Source organism: Stegodyphus dumicola, chromosome 8 (assembly GCF_044657685.1).
Source record: "Stegodyphus dumicola isolate Sdum_Otavi_A_Nest chromosome 8, ASM4465768v1".
Lineage (NCBI taxonomy): Eukaryota > Metazoa > Arthropoda > Arachnida > Araneae > Eresidae > Stegodyphus > Stegodyphus dumicola.
This window is the reverse complement of record NC_140775.1, coordinates 170,529,023-170,547,394: the sequence shown is the minus strand read 5'-3', so window position 1 is coordinate 170,547,394 and position 18,372 is coordinate 170,529,023. Positions and strand designations below refer to the sequence as shown.

The 18,372-nt window shown below is 30.9% G+C and overlaps 1 protein-coding gene across 1 annotated transcript in view; it reads left to right on the top strand.

The window, feature by feature from the left end:
- The window catches only part of LOC118182270 (uncharacterized), a 46,206-nt gene that overhangs the window by 1,642 nt on the left and 26,192 nt on the right, over positions 1–18,372 (top strand). The window contains exons 2-6 of the mRNA XM_035351593.2: positions 13,980–14,178; positions 16,230–16,368; positions 16,549–16,675; positions 17,038–17,145; positions 17,256–17,433. Coding sequence (XP_035207484.1) covers positions 13,980–14,178; positions 16,230–16,368; positions 16,549–16,675; positions 17,038–17,145; positions 17,256–17,433 — 751 coding nt within the window. The remainder of the gene's footprint in view (positions 1–13,979; positions 14,179–16,229; positions 16,369–16,548; positions 16,676–17,037; positions 17,146–17,255; positions 17,434–18,372) is intronic.

Below are 18,372 nucleotides of genomic sequence, written 5' to 3'. Positions count from 1 at the left end.
GGTCATTGTTTTAATTATTGAAGTTTTTTTTATTCACATTTCACGATTAAAGTCTAACAAATCTGCAAAAACAGGGTTTCCTCATTAAAAATTTCGGTTAGTCTCTGTTTTAGAGTGCCCCTTAGATTATTGCCAAGTTGTTGTTTCATTTATGGTAACTTGAGTAGTTGAATGTTATGGAAACCCCTATTGTGATTAGTTGCATGATTGAGGTGAAATTGACTGATGGGAAAACATTTGGAAGGGCTTATATCTGTGTTGGATGCTGGTTAGGAAGTATTTTGCATATTATGTGCTTTGCATTATAAACTGGGTGTTTGGTAGTATAGAATGAGAGAGCGGAAGGTTTTTTTTTTCTTTAAAGTCGTTGAGGACAGAAGAAAAAAACTTCGTTGGACGAAATTCAATGGAATATTTTACTTGGAAGAATGATCATATCCAACTGCTGGAAGTCATACAATTGTCTCTTTGATAATGGCTTCATTCACCTTTCAGTAAATCATGCAGTGACAATTAAGGATCAGGAAATTCTGGAGTTCATATCAACACTGTCAAAGGCTTGTGGAATGTAATAAAAAGGGATTTTTGCAAGAAATGCCACCAATATTCCGGCACTATGAAGGATATTTTTTACTCTTATTTTTGTGAATATATGTGGCGACTGCAGTATGCATATTCTAGTTCAGATAATTTAAAAAAGTTTTTGGATGCTGTTAAGGAATTTTGTGTGTCGCATACCGAAGGCGCAACAATTTCCAAATTAGGTAAGTTGTATTTCCCTTTTGTAGTGCTTATATAACATAACATGTGTTTCCTTTTTTTATATTATTTCATTGTGTGATTTAAAATGCAGTTTGTTGGCTATAAATTTTGTTCAATTTTGGCGATGAGTAACTTTGTTTGGCTGATCTTTGGAATATGGTAACCAAAGGCGTAGCTAGGGATTTCAGCACCCGGGGGACAACTGAAGATTTTGTGCCCCTCCCTCTGTGCTAAGAACGGAAAAATTTCATTCTAAAATTTCGTAACATCAATTTGGTGCCCCGTGAATGCTGCGTCCGGGAACAGATGTCCCCCCTTGCCCCACCCTAGCTACGCTACTGATGGTAACTGGTAGTTTGGCAACATTTTGGAGGCGAAAAAGGTAGGACTTTGGTAATAATGTGAGAAGTACTTAGTTCCGATTACGCATTATTTTGTGTGAGGGAAATGAGAGATCATGAGATATGTCATGTGACATTAATGGACGAATTATAGTTCTTTAATCGGAAAAGGGGGGGGGGAAATTGGAAAACTGTAGTACTATATTATTTTGTATTAAGCTTCATTGTGTGTTGTGTGAAATAGTGGAAGTGTGCGTGCCACGTAATGAAGATTCTGAAGATTAGGTAAGTTAGTATTTTTAATCATTTGAGGATATTATTTTTATGCATTGTTCTAAATGTAAGGAGTAAATAAATTAATATGATATTATTGGAAAATTGTTATTAGCAATGATTTAGTTTAAAGTAATTAGGATTGTAATCTAATTTTTATTAATTTAATGTATGTGCTTATTTATATTTTAAGTAGTGTTTTTTAATTTAATTATATTTTAATTTAATGATCGTGATTTTGTGAGTTATATGTTTGTAGTATTTTGGAATGCGTTTGAGTAGAATACGTTGAGTATTTTCATGCATTTTCTTGAAATTTTTCTAATTTATGAGAAAAAAGCAGCGTACATGGATATGGTGAAGAGTGTGTGCAATGCCATTTTTGTCCAATTCTGGGATGTTTATTTAAGTAAAAATAAGTTGACGTGTACATGGTTTAGTGATATTTTAATTAAATGATAGTTATTTTGTGAATTTTATGTTTGTAGCAATTTGGTATACGTTTCAGTTGAAGTAAACATGCATGGAAGTAATTTAAATATTTGACACTAAGTATTTGTAACCATTTGTAATGTTTGCGGTATGAATTCGTTAGTGACGTTTATAATATAATAGATAATTTAGAGGTAAAAGTTTCTGGATATTTTATTTATTTTATACGTGGAAATGTTCATCTTTGGAAAGGGTATATACTTTTTGCGATCAGGTAATTTCATATATGTTCTTTTTACCGGATTTAAAGATTCAAAAAATTTTTATGCATTTTTGTGAAGTTTTTCTAATTTATGAGAAAAAAGCAGTGTACATGGATATAGTGAAGAGTGTGCGCAATGCCATTTTTGTGCAATTCTGGGATGTTTTTTTAAGTAAAAATAAGTCGACGTGTACATGGTTTAGTGATATTTTAATTAAATGATAGTTATTTTGTGAATTTTATGTTTGTAGGAATTTGGTATACGTTTCAGTTGAAGTAAACGTAAATGGAAATAATTTAAATATTTGACACTAAGTATTTGTAACCATTCGTAATGTTTGCGATATGGATTCGTTGGTGACGTTTATAATATAATAAATAATTTAGAGGTAAAAGTTTTTGGATATTTTATTTATTTTATACGTGGAAATGTTCATCCTTGGAAAGGGTATATACTTTTTCGTGATCAGGTAATTTCATATATGTGCTTTTTACCGAGTTTAAAGATTCACAGAATTTTTTTACATTTTCGTGCAAATTTTTGTAATTTATGAGAAAATAGCAGTGTAGATGGATAAAGTTAAGAGTGTGTGCAATGCCATTTTTGTGCAATTCTGGGATGTTTTTTTTTAAGTAAAAATAAGTCGACGTGTAAATGGTTTATGTGTATGTGCTATTCTGAAAAACGCGCAAGGAGTTTGCGATTGTGCACTTTTTCCCAATTTTGCAGTTAATATTTGTCATGATTAAGCAGTTTGTTACATAAAATTTCTAGCATAAGTGTAATTCGGCTAGTAGATGGTTGGAAAAAGTGTTCAGTAAATAAAAAGAAAAGAAACATGTCTTTACTTCGTGAAGACAAAATGGCGGCGAAAAAAAAAAATAGAGGGTTGCTGTAGCAGAGTTGGTCACCAAAAAATCGCCAAGTTACCATAATCCAAAGATCAACCCTTTGTTTTAACTTTATATGACATCATCATTCTCATTATATTTTTAAAGTAAAAATAGATCGATGTGTATATGGACAAAGTCAAGGCAGTATGCATTGCTGAGTTTGTGCAATTCTGTGATATTTTTTTAAGTGAAAAAGATCGATGTATCCATGGGCATCGACTTGTTATTTTGGTTTTGTGTGTAGCGGCCATCTCGAATTTGTGTCTTGCTGGCCAATCGCCAAAAATCACCAATTTTCGCCAAGGGGCACCCTGAACTATGTTTTTACCAAAATTTTTAATGGTAACTTTTTCTCAATGCCATGCATCTGTCACATCTGTTCCCAGCTCTCATAATACAGTATGTGGTTATGTCAATATGTCGAATATAAATGAGGAAACACAGAAGTATGAAGGACATGAAGAGCAAAAAGTCATTTTAATCATAGATATGTGTGGGAAATAATATTTGATATTTACAAAATTGTTTGAATGAAAGACTACCAGCTAAGATAAATGCATAACAATGATAATGAAAAGTCTGGAAAACTTCCTGAAGAGGTCATGTTGCTTGCTTTTGCAGCAGCAATGAAAATTCTAGCAAGATTGTCTTCAGAAAAGGCAGTCTGCATCTTTTCAACAAGATCTGTAGTTATTGTTGTGATGCATTGTCTTCAGAAAAAGGCAGTCTGCATCTTTGCAACAAGATCTGTTGTTATTATTGTGATGCATATATTGCCATTGTTAGTAAGTCATTTGAACAGTTCTTGTAAATAAGACACTGTTTCTTGTAAATATCCATGATCAAAATGACTTTTTAATGATCGTGCATATATATAGTTTATGTCGGAGCATCTATGTTCATAATATTGTGTTTCTGCATTGCATTTCACATTCTGCCATGCTTTATATTACAAAAATTACAACTTTTGTCATGTTCTGTTGTCCCTTAAAGCTGTGATGGTTTTAAATCTGGCTGTGCAAATTAATAGGAGTAATATAAGTATATCATTAGTATGTGTAGATTTTAAATTAGTTATTAGTGTTTGCTTTCCTAGATTTAAAAAAAAAAGAAAAAGAAAAAAAAAAAAAAAAAAGAATTCAGCTTAAAAAGTAGTAACTAGTACACCTAAATTATGCAAGAAAAATTTTTTTTCTTTTGGTGAGGGAAAAATATCATGCAGAAGTATTGCCATTAATAAGGCTTGTGTAAAACCTTAAGATGCTTAGAATAAAATGTAGCAAATGAAAATTTAAAAGTATCATGAAGTGTAATTGAATAGTATAAACTTTGGTAAAAAACGTTTCGAGTAGATCTTTTGTATATATTGAATTATGATTTTTATAAAGCCACTCTTTTATTGTCAAAGCAGTCGCAAAATGGACAGGAGATAATAATTGTATAAAAATTGGTATGAAAACGAGAATAATTTTTCAAGTAATAATCTCATTAATAAATGTAATGCAATATTATTAATTTAGAGCAGGGTTTCTTAAACTGTGGGTCATGATCCTCTTGGGGGGTAGTGAGACCTGCAGCAGGGGGTCGCCAAAAATTTTAGAAGTTTTGATTCTTGTAGTTACCAAATATTTTTACACAATCTATCTTAAAATAGATAAAGATAAGGTAATACAGACAAAGAAAAAGAACGAAAATGTTTCGACGCATTTTTTTATACTATAAACCTTCATTTCCCTTGCTTTGCACACGATGCTGTCATTTTGTCTGTTACTTATGTACTAACTTCGCTAATTGTTCTTGTCTTTTATGCTTGATCAGATAGCCTGGCTCAGTAAAAGTAGGCGGCCAGTGCAACTCTGATTAAAAATCTAGTTATAACCACGTGCAGTGCTGATAAGGACCACATGTTTCTGTGACTCCTTCTCCTTTATTTTCTTCTTTCTCCTGATGAGGAGGGACCTTTAGCTGCCCTCGAAATCGATTGAGTGTTTCATTATACCTACGCTAAATACAAGGTTGTTTTTACGATTTTGATGTTACTTATGTATTTAAAATTTTCACATTGTTCTCTGTCTTAAAATTATAAATTAAATTTAATGACCTAAAACTGCAATACAGTCAAAAGTCATTAATTCGGACACCCATAATTTGGAATGATCTATAATCCGGACCTCAAAGCTACAAACTTTCTTGCGTTGATGGCTGTGCAGACCTTTACGGCTGCAAATATGCGTGTGCGCATGTGCGTAAGATCTTTATGGCTGCAAATATGCGTGTGCGCATGCGCGTTTAATGTATAACGGACGGTATAAGCTAAGCTAAAATTATCTAATTCAGTTAATGTTGCAGATTGCGTTGTTCTATAATCTTCAAATTGGATCCAGCTTATTTTTTGCAGACTGTTAGAGCAATTTTATAAAAGTAAGCTTGAACTTTCGATTATGATGTCAAATAGAATTTCTGATATATATTTAGTAATATGTAAAGAATCTACAAAGCGAAAGTATATTTCGAAGTCCATTAAACAAAAGTGGAATTGCTGCAAAAAAATGACCTAACCATTTCGAAATCTGTTTATCAATTTTGCGCTGCTCTGCAGCGAGGGGGGAAACGCCTCGGCGCGCAATGAATTGGAAGTTAATCTGTCAGCACTATCTTTATCTTCAGAGCAGATGTTTTCATTTTATTTGGCTTATAATTCCTTACTAAAAGTAGTATTTCATCTCAATGTATTCCGCCTTTGATATGATTTAAATCAAATTCCTCGTCATTATAATTTGCTTCCAACAGTGAAGAAAGTGACACAGAGGTTATTGAAAACGAAAAAATTTCGATTGACAAATTAGTCGGTATTCTCAACACAGCAATTATAGGACTTGAACAGCGGAACTTTGTAACTGAACAAGAAATTATGTCGGTTTATAGAATTAAAGAGAAAGTATTATCACATAAAAGGAAGCAACTTAAAACAACTTGCATTGAAAGAAATGTTTAATAAAGTAAACAAATAAATATTAAGCTTTTTTTTTTTTTTGTAAATTTTGATACCCTTTAGATCATAATTGTTCTTTATTTCATAAATTATAGTTTCATATTTTTTATTTTATAATTTCTGCATGCCATCTTACCAGATTTAAACTGATGATCTATAATCCGGAATCGATGAGTCCGGATTAACGACTTTTGACTGTAGTATATTACGGTACAAGTGAAAACATCGCCAGTTTCACTCGCGCATGTGTCAGATTTGGGCAATATTTATAGAGCCCCACAAAATGTTTGTAAATATTATGGGATCCTGGGGGTCGCAAAAAAATCTCTGTGATACAAAAGAGTTGCGACTGAAAAAAGGTTAAAAAACCCTGATTTAGAGAATACCAAATGGGGAGCTTCATAAACATGGAGGCATTATTTTCTCTTTTAGTACAAGTCATATTAGAAATATGATTTGGAATTGTATCATCAGTATGTGTTTGATAAACTTCATACTTGAGCAGTAAATGATATTCCGGATTAATATTTTGCTTTTGATTGAGAAACATTTTGTTTATGAACTGTTTGTTCTTCAGATTGGAAAGTATTCTTGTCATAGATCTAAAAGTATCAGTTAAGAGTATGAAAAAACTTTTGGATATTTGTAAACAAAATGTAGCTGAAGTGAAGCTTGTCTTTAAAGACAGGTAAATTAAAAAGTTGATGCAGAACAGCTCCTGAAGTATGTAAAAGATTATTATTTTCCCAAAATGAATTTATGTCTTGAAAGCAAAAGTTGTTCCGATAAGATATTGATTGAAATAATGTAATGTTTCTGCCTTAAAATGATGTAATTTTTTTATACAGTTAGTTTCTCAAGTTTATTTTTATTCTGAAATTTATTTTCATTACATCATTAACTGTAGAAGTACTTTAAATAAACATATTTATCTGGTGATAGATAACTTTTATCTGATAAGAAACTGATATAGATGATGATGATAATTTTAAGTTTTGATTTTGCATTTTTACCTATATACATAGCTAAGGGAGGTATTGTCTTCAATCCAAAAATTCTGTTATAAATTTTCTGTGAATAAGCACAAATTAAGAACAACGCATTTTTACAATTTTTGCAATGTCTGTCTGTAATGACTGTTCATAATGATTTTTTATCTAGGCAGTTAAGAGGCTTTCATTAATCACATTTACATGTTTGCCGATAATTGGATTACCTAGCCCAGTGTCAAAAATCTTCCTGTTTTTACCTCTCCCACAGAAGTTACCTCCATTATAGCTAAACTTCATAATAGAAAAGCACCTGGGAAGGACAAAATCTCTTATTCAATGATTAAACATCTGCCTAGTAATTTAATTAACAAACTCTGTAGCATGAGTGGAAACAAGTGGTTGTAATCTTTTACTTCCCAAACCCGGGAAAGATAATACAAGAGTGGATAGGTTTCGTCCAATCAGCTTGCTTCCTGCACTGGGTAAGATCCTAAAGAGGATTATGTACAGAAGACCACAACAGCCCTAAACACATTTCCAAACTAGCAGTAAGGATTCCGTAAAGGGTTGTCTACCACTATGCAGCTTGTCACTGTTGTTGAATTCATAAGCGCAACTATTTATAAGCATCAGATAACTGCTTTCCTTATGCTGGATGTTGCAAAAGCCTTTGACCGCATCTGGCATAATGGACTTATCTACAAGCTTCCTTCCCTCGATCTTCCCAGGGAAACAATTCTAATTCTTCACTCCTTTCTAAGTGATTGATCCTTCTGTGTCGGGCAGGGTAATGTTTCTTCTGAAAACACATCAATTAAAGCCGGCATCCCCCAGGGTAGCATCATTAAGCCTATTCTCTATCTTATATATGTTAAGAACTTCCCTATGATTGCAAATACAAACTGCATCACCGCCTGCTATGCGGATGATACCGCCATTTTTTCTAGTTCACTTAATCCACAACATGCCATGACCAGAATACAAAACAACACACACGAAATAGAGGAAGGGTGTCGCAAATGGAGGATGTCCATTAATGCCAGAAAATCCAAATTATTACTCATAGGATGGCACAGAAGAAAAAACATTGATGGGGATCTGACCCTCTTTAAAAAAACAGTACCTAAAGTTAGACAGGGTACATACTTGGGAGTTCTTTTTAATGACTCTCTTACATGAGGTCCTTGCAATTCCATGGCTATTAGGAAAGCCATAAGAGTCTTTAGGAAGCTCCGAAACTTTCTTGGCACTTCCTCACCACTGGATCTTGCTTGCAAGAAGCACATTTACACATCCATATTAAGACCCATCCTTACATATGCCTTTCCTGCGTGGTGCTCTGTTCCCACCCTTGGATTAAATAGATTACGGGTTTTCCAAAACAACTATTTACGAAAAATCACGGGAGCCCCCTGGTTCATTCGCAATGAAGAGCTACACAGAGACCTTAAACTCCAAAGTCTGGCATTATTCATCAGTAAATTAAAAATAACTTTTTCAACAAAGCCATAACAAATGCAGAGGTAAATTATTGAGACAATTTTAAAACAATTTTAATTCATTACAAGGCAGCGTGCAATGAACTGGAAGTTGATCTGTCAGCACTATCCTTATCTTCAGAGCAGATGTTTTCATTTTATTCGGCTTATAATTCCTTACTAAATGTAGTATTTTATCTGGATGTACTTTGATATGATTTAAATCAAATTTCTCGTCATTATAAATATCACGAATGCACATCAAATAGTTTTCTGGTTGCAATTTTCTAATTTCGACTATGCGTAATGTATGCTTTACGCATGCGTGCATTGAAAGAAATGTTTAATAAAGTAAACAAATAAATATTAAGCTTTTTTTTTTTTTGTAAATTTTGATACCCTTTATATCATAATTGCTCTTTATTTCATAAATTATGGTTTCATATTTTTAATTTTATAATTTCTGCATGTCATCGTACCAGATTTAAACTGATCCGGAAAAAACGATAATCCGGAATCGCCGAAGTCCCAACGAGTCCGCATTAAAGACTTTTGACTGTATATGGCAAGCCGAAAGTCTTCTCAAGAGGTTGGTGATAGGGAAGAGAGGTGGGAGACCATCGTTACTGTTCTCCCAGGGTGCTCTCTATGAAAATTGTGGGAAGAAGTGAGCAAAGTCATACTGTCACCTGCATGGTGCTCAGGGCTCTTACTAATGACAAGCACAGTCTTGCTTTCCATCCCACGATGAATTTCAGTTGGCTTATTCTGATGTTACTGTCAGACAAGTGAGATAAGTAACAACACAACACATATCAATGGGAACAACGTAGTGGATTTTAGATAAAATTTGATAAACCAGAAATGATGCTTTACTTGAAGCTCTGAACAGATTTTTGTAAAGAAATATGATATAACCCACAATTCTTCAAATCTGAGATTTGAAACTTTTATGTATTTGAGAACAACATATTAGATTTTATATGATAAACTGAAAGTGGTAATCTACTTGGAATCTTTAACAGATTTTTGTGGAGCAGTATCGAATTGCTATAATAAAAGTTTGTTAGATAGGCTTGTCAGATTGTGCCACCCCCTCAAAAAAAGTGTGTGGGGGGCAAATATTTGATTATTGGCTATAAATTTAGAAAAACCAGGCTTTATTCATGGCCGATTATTTGTATTAAAATATAATTTAGAATTTCGTATGACAGACCTTTTTATTTATTGGAACAGCAAATTAAGTTTTGTTTATGAGTTAATAAACAGAAATGATTAAAGTTTGTTGCTATTTAAAACATGAGATTGTCATGAGGTTATTTACTGGCCACATCAGATTTTCATATCTTAAAAGCAGCCTAAAATATATGGTTGGGGGTTTTACTGTAATAGTTTATCTAAGAATGCAATGTAAAAAATGCTGTCATATGCGAGTAACATCTCTAGGCATTTTTCATATTTTGCATTTTTTAATAATTATTTAACCAAATAATATTTACATGAAGAAAAATTATCCAAATAAGTGTGTCGTATCACCAGTAGCCAGTTGAGAGGAATATTTATCCCAAGCCTCGTGCGTACGTTATCCAGTAAAATAAACATATATCTGCATTTTGAATAATTCTTTTTGTTTTTAAATACCGGTATAAGTTTCCGCATGTGTTAATTTACTATAAAATAATACCGTAGCAAATTTTGGCAGTTTTTCAATATTATGACCCTTTTCTTTTAAACATCAAGTTGGCACCTAGACTAAATGAGGCATTTACTTTTTTCATACAAATGCTAACAATTAATGATCACCTTCTTTCATTTTAAAAAAAGCTCTAAGAATCATGTATTAATATACTTTTTTTTTTTTTTTTTTTTTTTTAAATTTTTAAGATACTTAATTTGCCACAAAGTAAGGATGATGTTATATCTCTCTTCTAAGAAAGACACATTTTATCTCCCATTTAAATATGTGAAAATAAGCATTAAATAAAACTACATATCAATAAAAACATTTGGAGATGCAATGTGAAAAGTTGAAAATGTAGGTAAAATATACAATTTGATACCTAGTTCAGTGGTTTCAGAACACTGTCAGCAATAGTGCAGCAATTTTTTTGGGTAGAGGAACTAATGTAAATTAAATAGTGGGAAAAGTAACTCAGGCTTTATAAAAATGCTATTATTGACTGAACAATTTTATGAGTTTTATGTTCTCTAAATGTAATTCAACAACCAAATAAGCAAATAGATATTCTTGAAGATATTGTGGACATAAATCAAAATCTGTTCATATAGAGAAAAAATAAAGTTGGAGAGGTTCTACAAGAATACTGGATATTTGGTGAGTTATGACAAGAAACTGGTGAATTCTTTCTAGCTCAGATTCTGCATAGAGAGGCAACATACCCATGGCAAAAATTGTCAATGTGTACAAGAGGGTTTGAATATTTATTTAGAATGTTGGCCAATGTATAAAACACAGGCATTGGAAAAAGTAGGTTAGGGGTATTTAATCAGACAAGAGGTTAGATATCATACATCTCATTTTGTTAATTCAACAATAGCTGCTCACACACAAAAATGTTGAAAGACTGAAGTCCTCTGCTAAGTGACAGAACCTAAAATTCGGCAGAGTTCATCCTGCAGAATTCACGCAGTGAAAGTCTTTAAGACAAGAAAAAAGCTTTTGATGCTGTTATTAAAAACAATCATGGGGGGGGGGGGAAAGGCAGCCACAAGGTGATGGGAGAAGTGAGTGAGTGAGCGCCACCAAGGAAGACCACTGACCTGGCCTTAGCCTCACAGTGTGTTATCTTCCTGGCAGAAACCATCTACTCTCTGCTCCATCCTGCTCCGGGAACGCAGCCGAATAGACGGCTAAGAGCCTCATATAGTCTACATATAAGCTTGGATGTTGTTGTACGGGGAAAGAGTATCCTGTTAGGAACTACTTAAAATTAAGCAAAGAAGCAATCAAAAGACTGTTAAGAAACGCTGTTAGAATAGACAGAAACTTGTGTTAGATAAAGTAAAGATAGAAGGACTTTGCCTGAAAAATTAACTGCCGTGGATTTTCTGGACTTGCTAAATGTCTACATGCGGGTGCTTATCGTGACACAACCGTCGTATCTTTATGGGGCTTCTGTGAAATCGTTGGTCCTGCATGGAGGAGCGATTTACTTGGCGTTCTTTTCTTCAAAAGCAAAGTATACATGAAGGTCATTAGGAATGACGACTATTTGAAAATGGCTTTTTACCGAGAATCTTTTTGCTCTTTTACAAAATGGGCACTGTAGTAGTAAGAAAGTACCCAATTTTTCCCCCTGCTTTTTGACTTTGCTATTTTAAATATATAGTTTTATGTTCTACTTCAATTTCCATAGGATTAATTCTTAAATTAACATTCTAATTGTAACTGTGTAGCTTAAAATTGATTATTATTAAACAATGCGAAGTTTTGAATTCAAATTTTAAAAATGTGTGATTTTTATATTATATGAATGTTTGAATGTTTTTAACGTTTGAAACTTTAATCTTTTCAAGTGCAAAGATTATAATCTGAAATTTTTGTATTGCAAGTTTTTTTTTTTTTTTCTCTTGGATAGAAGCCTGAGTGAAGTCATGGCTGTCTTTTGTCATTATCGACCTGACTATATAAGTTTAAACTCTTCAAAATGCAAAGATTATAATCTGAAATTTTCAGATTGCATGATTTTTTTTTTCTTCTGTATGGTATGTGTGATTGTTTTCATAGTCATCATAGCTTTCGTAGGTTATCTGTTTTGTCATTATCAGCATGAATATATTTGGATCTATCAGCATGAATATATTTGGATCTAATCTCCTGCATAGTTGGTACAGTATACAGGCTGTGACATTAGTAAACTGCTTAAATGAATCTTATTTTGCCATTAATTTTTCTTAGAGAAAATAAATGGGCATTGTTGCATCGCCTGATTTCATCCCTTTCAAAGTTTCTATTTCCTACCAAAGTTTATGTTTTTATCTTGAAACATACTAAGCTTAATTTTTATTGAAATTATTACCAAAACAAGGCTACATTTTTTAATTTATGAAACTGGTACTTATTTATGCATAAGTACTTCCTTGTTAGAATAGCCACCTCAGTCGTCAGAATTGGCAAACTGAATTAGTGGCTTTTTAATGTGTAATGAGTTTTATTTTGAAAGTGTTTTGATTATGAAGTTGTTCACCTGATGTCATCAATTCAATATTTTTTCCTCTGAAATGTTTACCATTTCTAATTTATAATCAGGTGGAAAAGAAATTGTAATTTGTACATGATATTTATAAGGTGCTATATATTTGATTTTCATGCTCACTTTAGACTGCATATATTTCCTTCATTACACTTCTTTTTAAAAAATATTGGACATTTCTAACTTGCTGACAAATGAAAACTGAGCAGTAATTCTTTGTGATATTGTTCATTCTTTTGTATACTTTTCTGTTCTTTTTCCTCTAAACTGTTAACTCTATTTAACTTAAAACATCAATTAGAGGAAAAGTCCCCCCCCCCTCAAGAGTTCAGAATTTTTCATACTGAGTGAAAGTGCAAAAATGGTCAACATTATATTGGGAGGACATTTGAATATGCAAGTTAAAAAATGAAGAAGGAAGTCTGCATGTTGATTTGTTTCATGGTTTCAGGATTCATTTTCTTAACTGCTTTGTGCTTCATATACTTCAGGGCTGAAGACCATTATAATAGCAGCATTTGCAGAATTATGGCCTTCAGAAAGATAAATAAATGTTATTTTCACTTGTACATTATAGTTTTTCAGTTTTTGAAGATTGCCATGCCTAGGTTTGACCAAATTAATTTTAAAGTTGTAAAATTTCACCAAAGCACTTATGGTGGCCCATGTTGAAAAGGAAATACCAATCTTAGAAATTTTAGATTTCCCCCTTCCTTCTTTTGTACTTTCTTTTCTTTATTGTAAATGTTTTTCTGCATGGTTATTATTTAGTGACGGATAGATTTCTAGTACTTCTTGGCCATATTTTATCTGCTGTCAATAATGATTTTTCAGGATTGGTATACTTTATAGAAATGTCTATGTGAAATTTCTAGTTTTATAATTATTTTCAAGTATATTTAATATTATTTCAGGTTTATTGATCTTGCTTGAGCTTTCTACTACTAGTTTACAATTGAATTATTTGCTTAATCTTTCTACAGTTAGTTTGGAAAACACAATCTGCAGAGGCATATTTTATAATAAGGAATTGATTTCCGATGATTTTATTCCTTTTAATTATATTTAAAATTTAGAAACGGGAAAATTCAGAGCTCGGCTCACATTCTGATTATGCACCCAAGAGGGCAAAAATGAACAAGCTCGTGTTGCTATTTTATATACGACAGATACGTGCATATTTGGGAAGAAAGAACTGCTGAATCTCGCAACTGTCGAAGGGTTAACTTCTAGGAACTTAAAATTGATAACTAAATTATTTTAATTAATTAATTTCATTCTAATGAATAAATGAGCTTCTCAAAAGTTTCATAATTTTTTAAAATCTTTTTCATGACAGTACCAATGTGGTTATGAACTATACAGAAGTTGAAGCAAAAGTTCGAGAAGCAACTAATGATGATGCATGGGGCCCTACTGGACAGTTAATGCAAGAAATAGCCCAAAGTACTTTTACGTATGAACATTTTCCTGAGGTAATGGGCATGTTATGGAAGCGGATGCTGCATGATAAAAGAAATTGGCGTAGAATATATAAGGTTTGTCATTTTTGGATTGAACTTTATGTAGTTTTAAGAAATTCTTTAATGCTTTTTAAGTTAAAATTTAGTAGGTTTTATTAAATTAAAAAATGGATAAATTTGTTATTTTTTTAATTGAATTTTAATTATGCATATAAAAAATTTAATTATGCATATAAAAATATTTAATTATGCATATAAAAAATTCCTAAAAATATTGTGTCTTGTGTATGCACAGATAACATAATACTGGATAGCATTTGGCAGCTTTATCTCTAGCTGAATTTTATTTATTTTTCATTTAAAATTTAAGTTGAAAATGTAGAGATTTAGGAACATTTTACTGTAATGTGATCCTTTTAGTTATTTTTAGCAAACAATATTAGCATTTAAGAAAACATTTTTCTGCATAGAAGACCAAAAAGAGTAAATAATTGCTTCTCTACATTCATTAGCATAATTCTAAAAAAAAAAAAGACTAATCGATTGATCTATAGTCATCAGAGCAGTCTTTTATAATGTAATAAAACCGTATATTAGTATTTGCCATAATAAAATTGCTGTAGTATATTATGTTATTATTAATTAGGAAACATTGCTGAGAATCTTCAATTAAAAAAAATAATAGAATTTTTGAATTCAATTCAAAAAATACAAAAAATGAAAACATTTATATAGAACGTTTTTTTTTTTTTTTTTTTTTTTTTCCATGTGTGTGTAAGATTTGAGTCAATAATTGAATTTTCTTTCAATGAAAAAAGAATTATATTTTTTAATGAAATTATTTTCCATTTTTTTAAATCACATTTTTTATCATTTGTGTAATGTATATTGTTTCTCTTTGCATTTATGTATTTCAGATTAAAATTTTTTAAATCATCATAATTTTGCTAATAATTAGTGTAAATCCACAAATCATTTTTTTATTTTCATGCATGGAAAATGAGTTCTTTTATCTTTTTAAACTTCATACCTCCAGCAATTTTAAATTACTTAGTTTAAGCAAGCATAAAATCTTTTAATAATAAAAAAAGAACTTTTGTCTTGAATATAATTAATCCTAGGTTGGGGAAAGAAAAGAAAAAAAAAAAACTTTTCACTATGAATTAATACATTTATATGTCAAAATTTGCTTAAGGTAACATTATGTGAAATTCTGATGTTTGATTACTCGTCATGTGATTCTTTTTAGTATATCATTCCAGTATAATTGCACTATTACAGGTGCTGACCTGACATATTTTTCAGTCCTACTTTCTGTATCGCTTAACAATTAATAAATGTAAGGGACAGTCCACTGATATGATTTTTGTTAAATAACAGTCCTTGATTTATAGATATCCGTATGTCCAGTATTATGAAGGTGTTTAAAAGTATTTGGCAGTGCATATTTGACTTACAGTATATTCATTTATATTTTAGAAATTTATACTTTCATTATGAAAGTTAAAAATTTAACTATGTTGATTGACTCTTATTGAAGTTCTGAGGATAAATTACATAAGTAATTTTTTTTTAACCCTTAGAGTTATTTCTTAACTTTTTAAATATTGCTTGAACTGTTTACCTGTGAAAATTAGATGTTATAAAGTTAAACCCAATGATTAATAGAATTGTTATAACTTTATTAAAATAGTTAAAATTAATATAAATTGTTATTTATGTACCTGTAAATTTATGCCTAAATTGTAGTAAAGGGAATATGAAATGGCCACGTGAGAAAAATAATCTTGCTGTTTTATCATTCTTAACAAAATTATTGAGGAAAACATTTAGTTTCCTATGAATTTTGCACTTTCAGACTTTTGTAAACAATTACTTGCCAAACTTCACAAAATGGAAGTATTTGTAAAACACATTGATTGCTTTAAAGCAGTGAAGTAAAAATTAAAGTCTACATGCTTCTCCTTTTTATATTAAATTCATTGAACAATCTGCTATGTTTTTTTCAGTTTTCGTTTAAATTCTAGTTAAAATAATATCAAATTTATTTTTGATTTTAAAAGTTGAACATGTTTCTAAATTATTTATCATCTTATTTTTGTACTCATATATATTTTTTTCTCCAGTCTTTATTATTATTAGGTTATTTAGTGAGGAATGGTTCAGAAAGGGTTGTCACAAGTGCTAGAGAACATATTTATGATTTGCGCAGTTTAGAAAATTATACTCACATTGATGAATTTGGAAGAGATCAAGGTATAAATGGTAAGGATATTTTTTATTAATTACATAATTTTTAAATTTAAGAGTTTTAGATTTAGCACACAAAGCCACATATATCGTTAATTTTAGATGAGAGATAAATAATCATAAGTGACAGAAACTTGATAATTTAAGACTTTTTTGTTGCTGTATCTTTAATATATGTGGCACCTTTATTCACAGTTCGTCAGAGGACTAGAGACCTTATTGAATTTATTCAAGATGATGACAAATTAAGAGAAGAACGGAAAAAAGCAAAGAAAGCTAAGGATAAATATGTTGGGATGTCATCTGAATCATTAGGCTTTAGGTAAGTTATACAATTTTTTAAAAGTATTGAGAATAAATAATACAGTAAGAAAATTCAGGTTATATTCTTTTTTCTTCTTTTTCCTTCTGCAATTAAATCTGGTATTGAGGTTTTTAAGAAATCTTCCTCCCTTTAGGAGGAAGTACAGTTTTAAGCGGGAGTGCCATTAGGATTTACTGATTTTTTTCAGCTGAAAATGGCCTTCAACCTTTATTAGCTTTTTAAAATTATAGCTTGTTAGTGTGAGGAATAAACTTCTAAGAACTTATTCTTTGAGCATGAGACAAAACTTATTTAAACTTATTAATCTCTATTGCATATTATGTTTAGAATTTTTACATTTGAATTTTTATCTCCTCTAGTGGGAAATATAATAGCAGTAAGTTAGGCAGCTCTCTAAACTCATTTCATGAAGCAATAAAGTCTGATTTTGAGAGAAGTAGGAGTTTTGAAGATTCACCAGAGCATAGGTATTTAATTATTTTCTTAATTATTATTAAGTTAATTAGTTAAACATTTTGCTTTGTTTCTTTCCAAATTATGATCATTTAAGTAGTTTTTAAATGGTTCTGTTTTTTAGTAATGATGAAGATCGCAAATCAGAAAATGATGATCGTTTAGAATATAAAGATGATGAGGAAGGGGACATAAAGAATTTAAAAGTGAATAGCCGCAATGAGAATAAAACTGCTAACAAGAGCAATCGCAAAATTGACTTGGGAGCAGCTGCTAACTTTGGAAAAGACCAAAGCTCAATTGTAAGTTGACATCTGTTATTCATAAGTGTTAATCTGATTTGTGTTCTTTGAATAAAAATGGATTTTTTTTTGTTCTATCATTAAATAAAAATATTTCTATTTTGTTTCTTAAAATAGTTTTAAATCAAATAAAATAGAAATCTTTTAAAGAATTCTGAACTCGGTCATACTATATAATGGTTAAATGTTAGCATCTCAGATCCTTGTAGATCATATTTTTAAATGCGTGATTATCAGTCCTGGATTAAGCCTCTGGTGGGCCCTAGACAAAATTTAAATTGGGGCTTCCTTTATAGAAGGTGATTCTAATGAAATTTTAAATAATGTCACTTAAAATTGTTATTAATACAGCATACCAACATTAATGCATTGAAAAATATCATTAAAATAACGGTAATATATTGACATTATATTTAAAAAAGAACATTAATTTCACTGTCATATTATAAAGATTCATTTTGAATCTGAAAAATAAACAAGGTGTTATGCTGTAAAGCACAATTTACGAAACAGCTCTTAGCAAAAGCAAAATTAGCTATGTAATTAATTAAAAATGTCTTGTTTTTAATTTTTTCATAGTAAGAATTTTTCCCATGTAATTGTCTCAGATTATTCAAAATTCTCAGAATGGGCATCAGTTTTCTCTATAAAATTAATTTTATACTTTTTTCCTCCCCCTTTTTTTTTCCAAAATATTTCTGTCTTTTTGCTGTTACAGAAATGGTAGGGATAATTTTTCTTTAGAATTTTAGACATTGCAGCTTGGAAAGTTTAGAAGGATTTGAAGGCAAGATTTATAGACTCACGATTCTAGAAGATTCGAGAAATATGTGACAAAATGAAAAATGTCTCCATGGTATCAACACATAATTTCTTACGTTTTGGAGAATGTCTGAAAGAACAATGAAAACATTATAGTTGAATGTTTTACTTCTGATA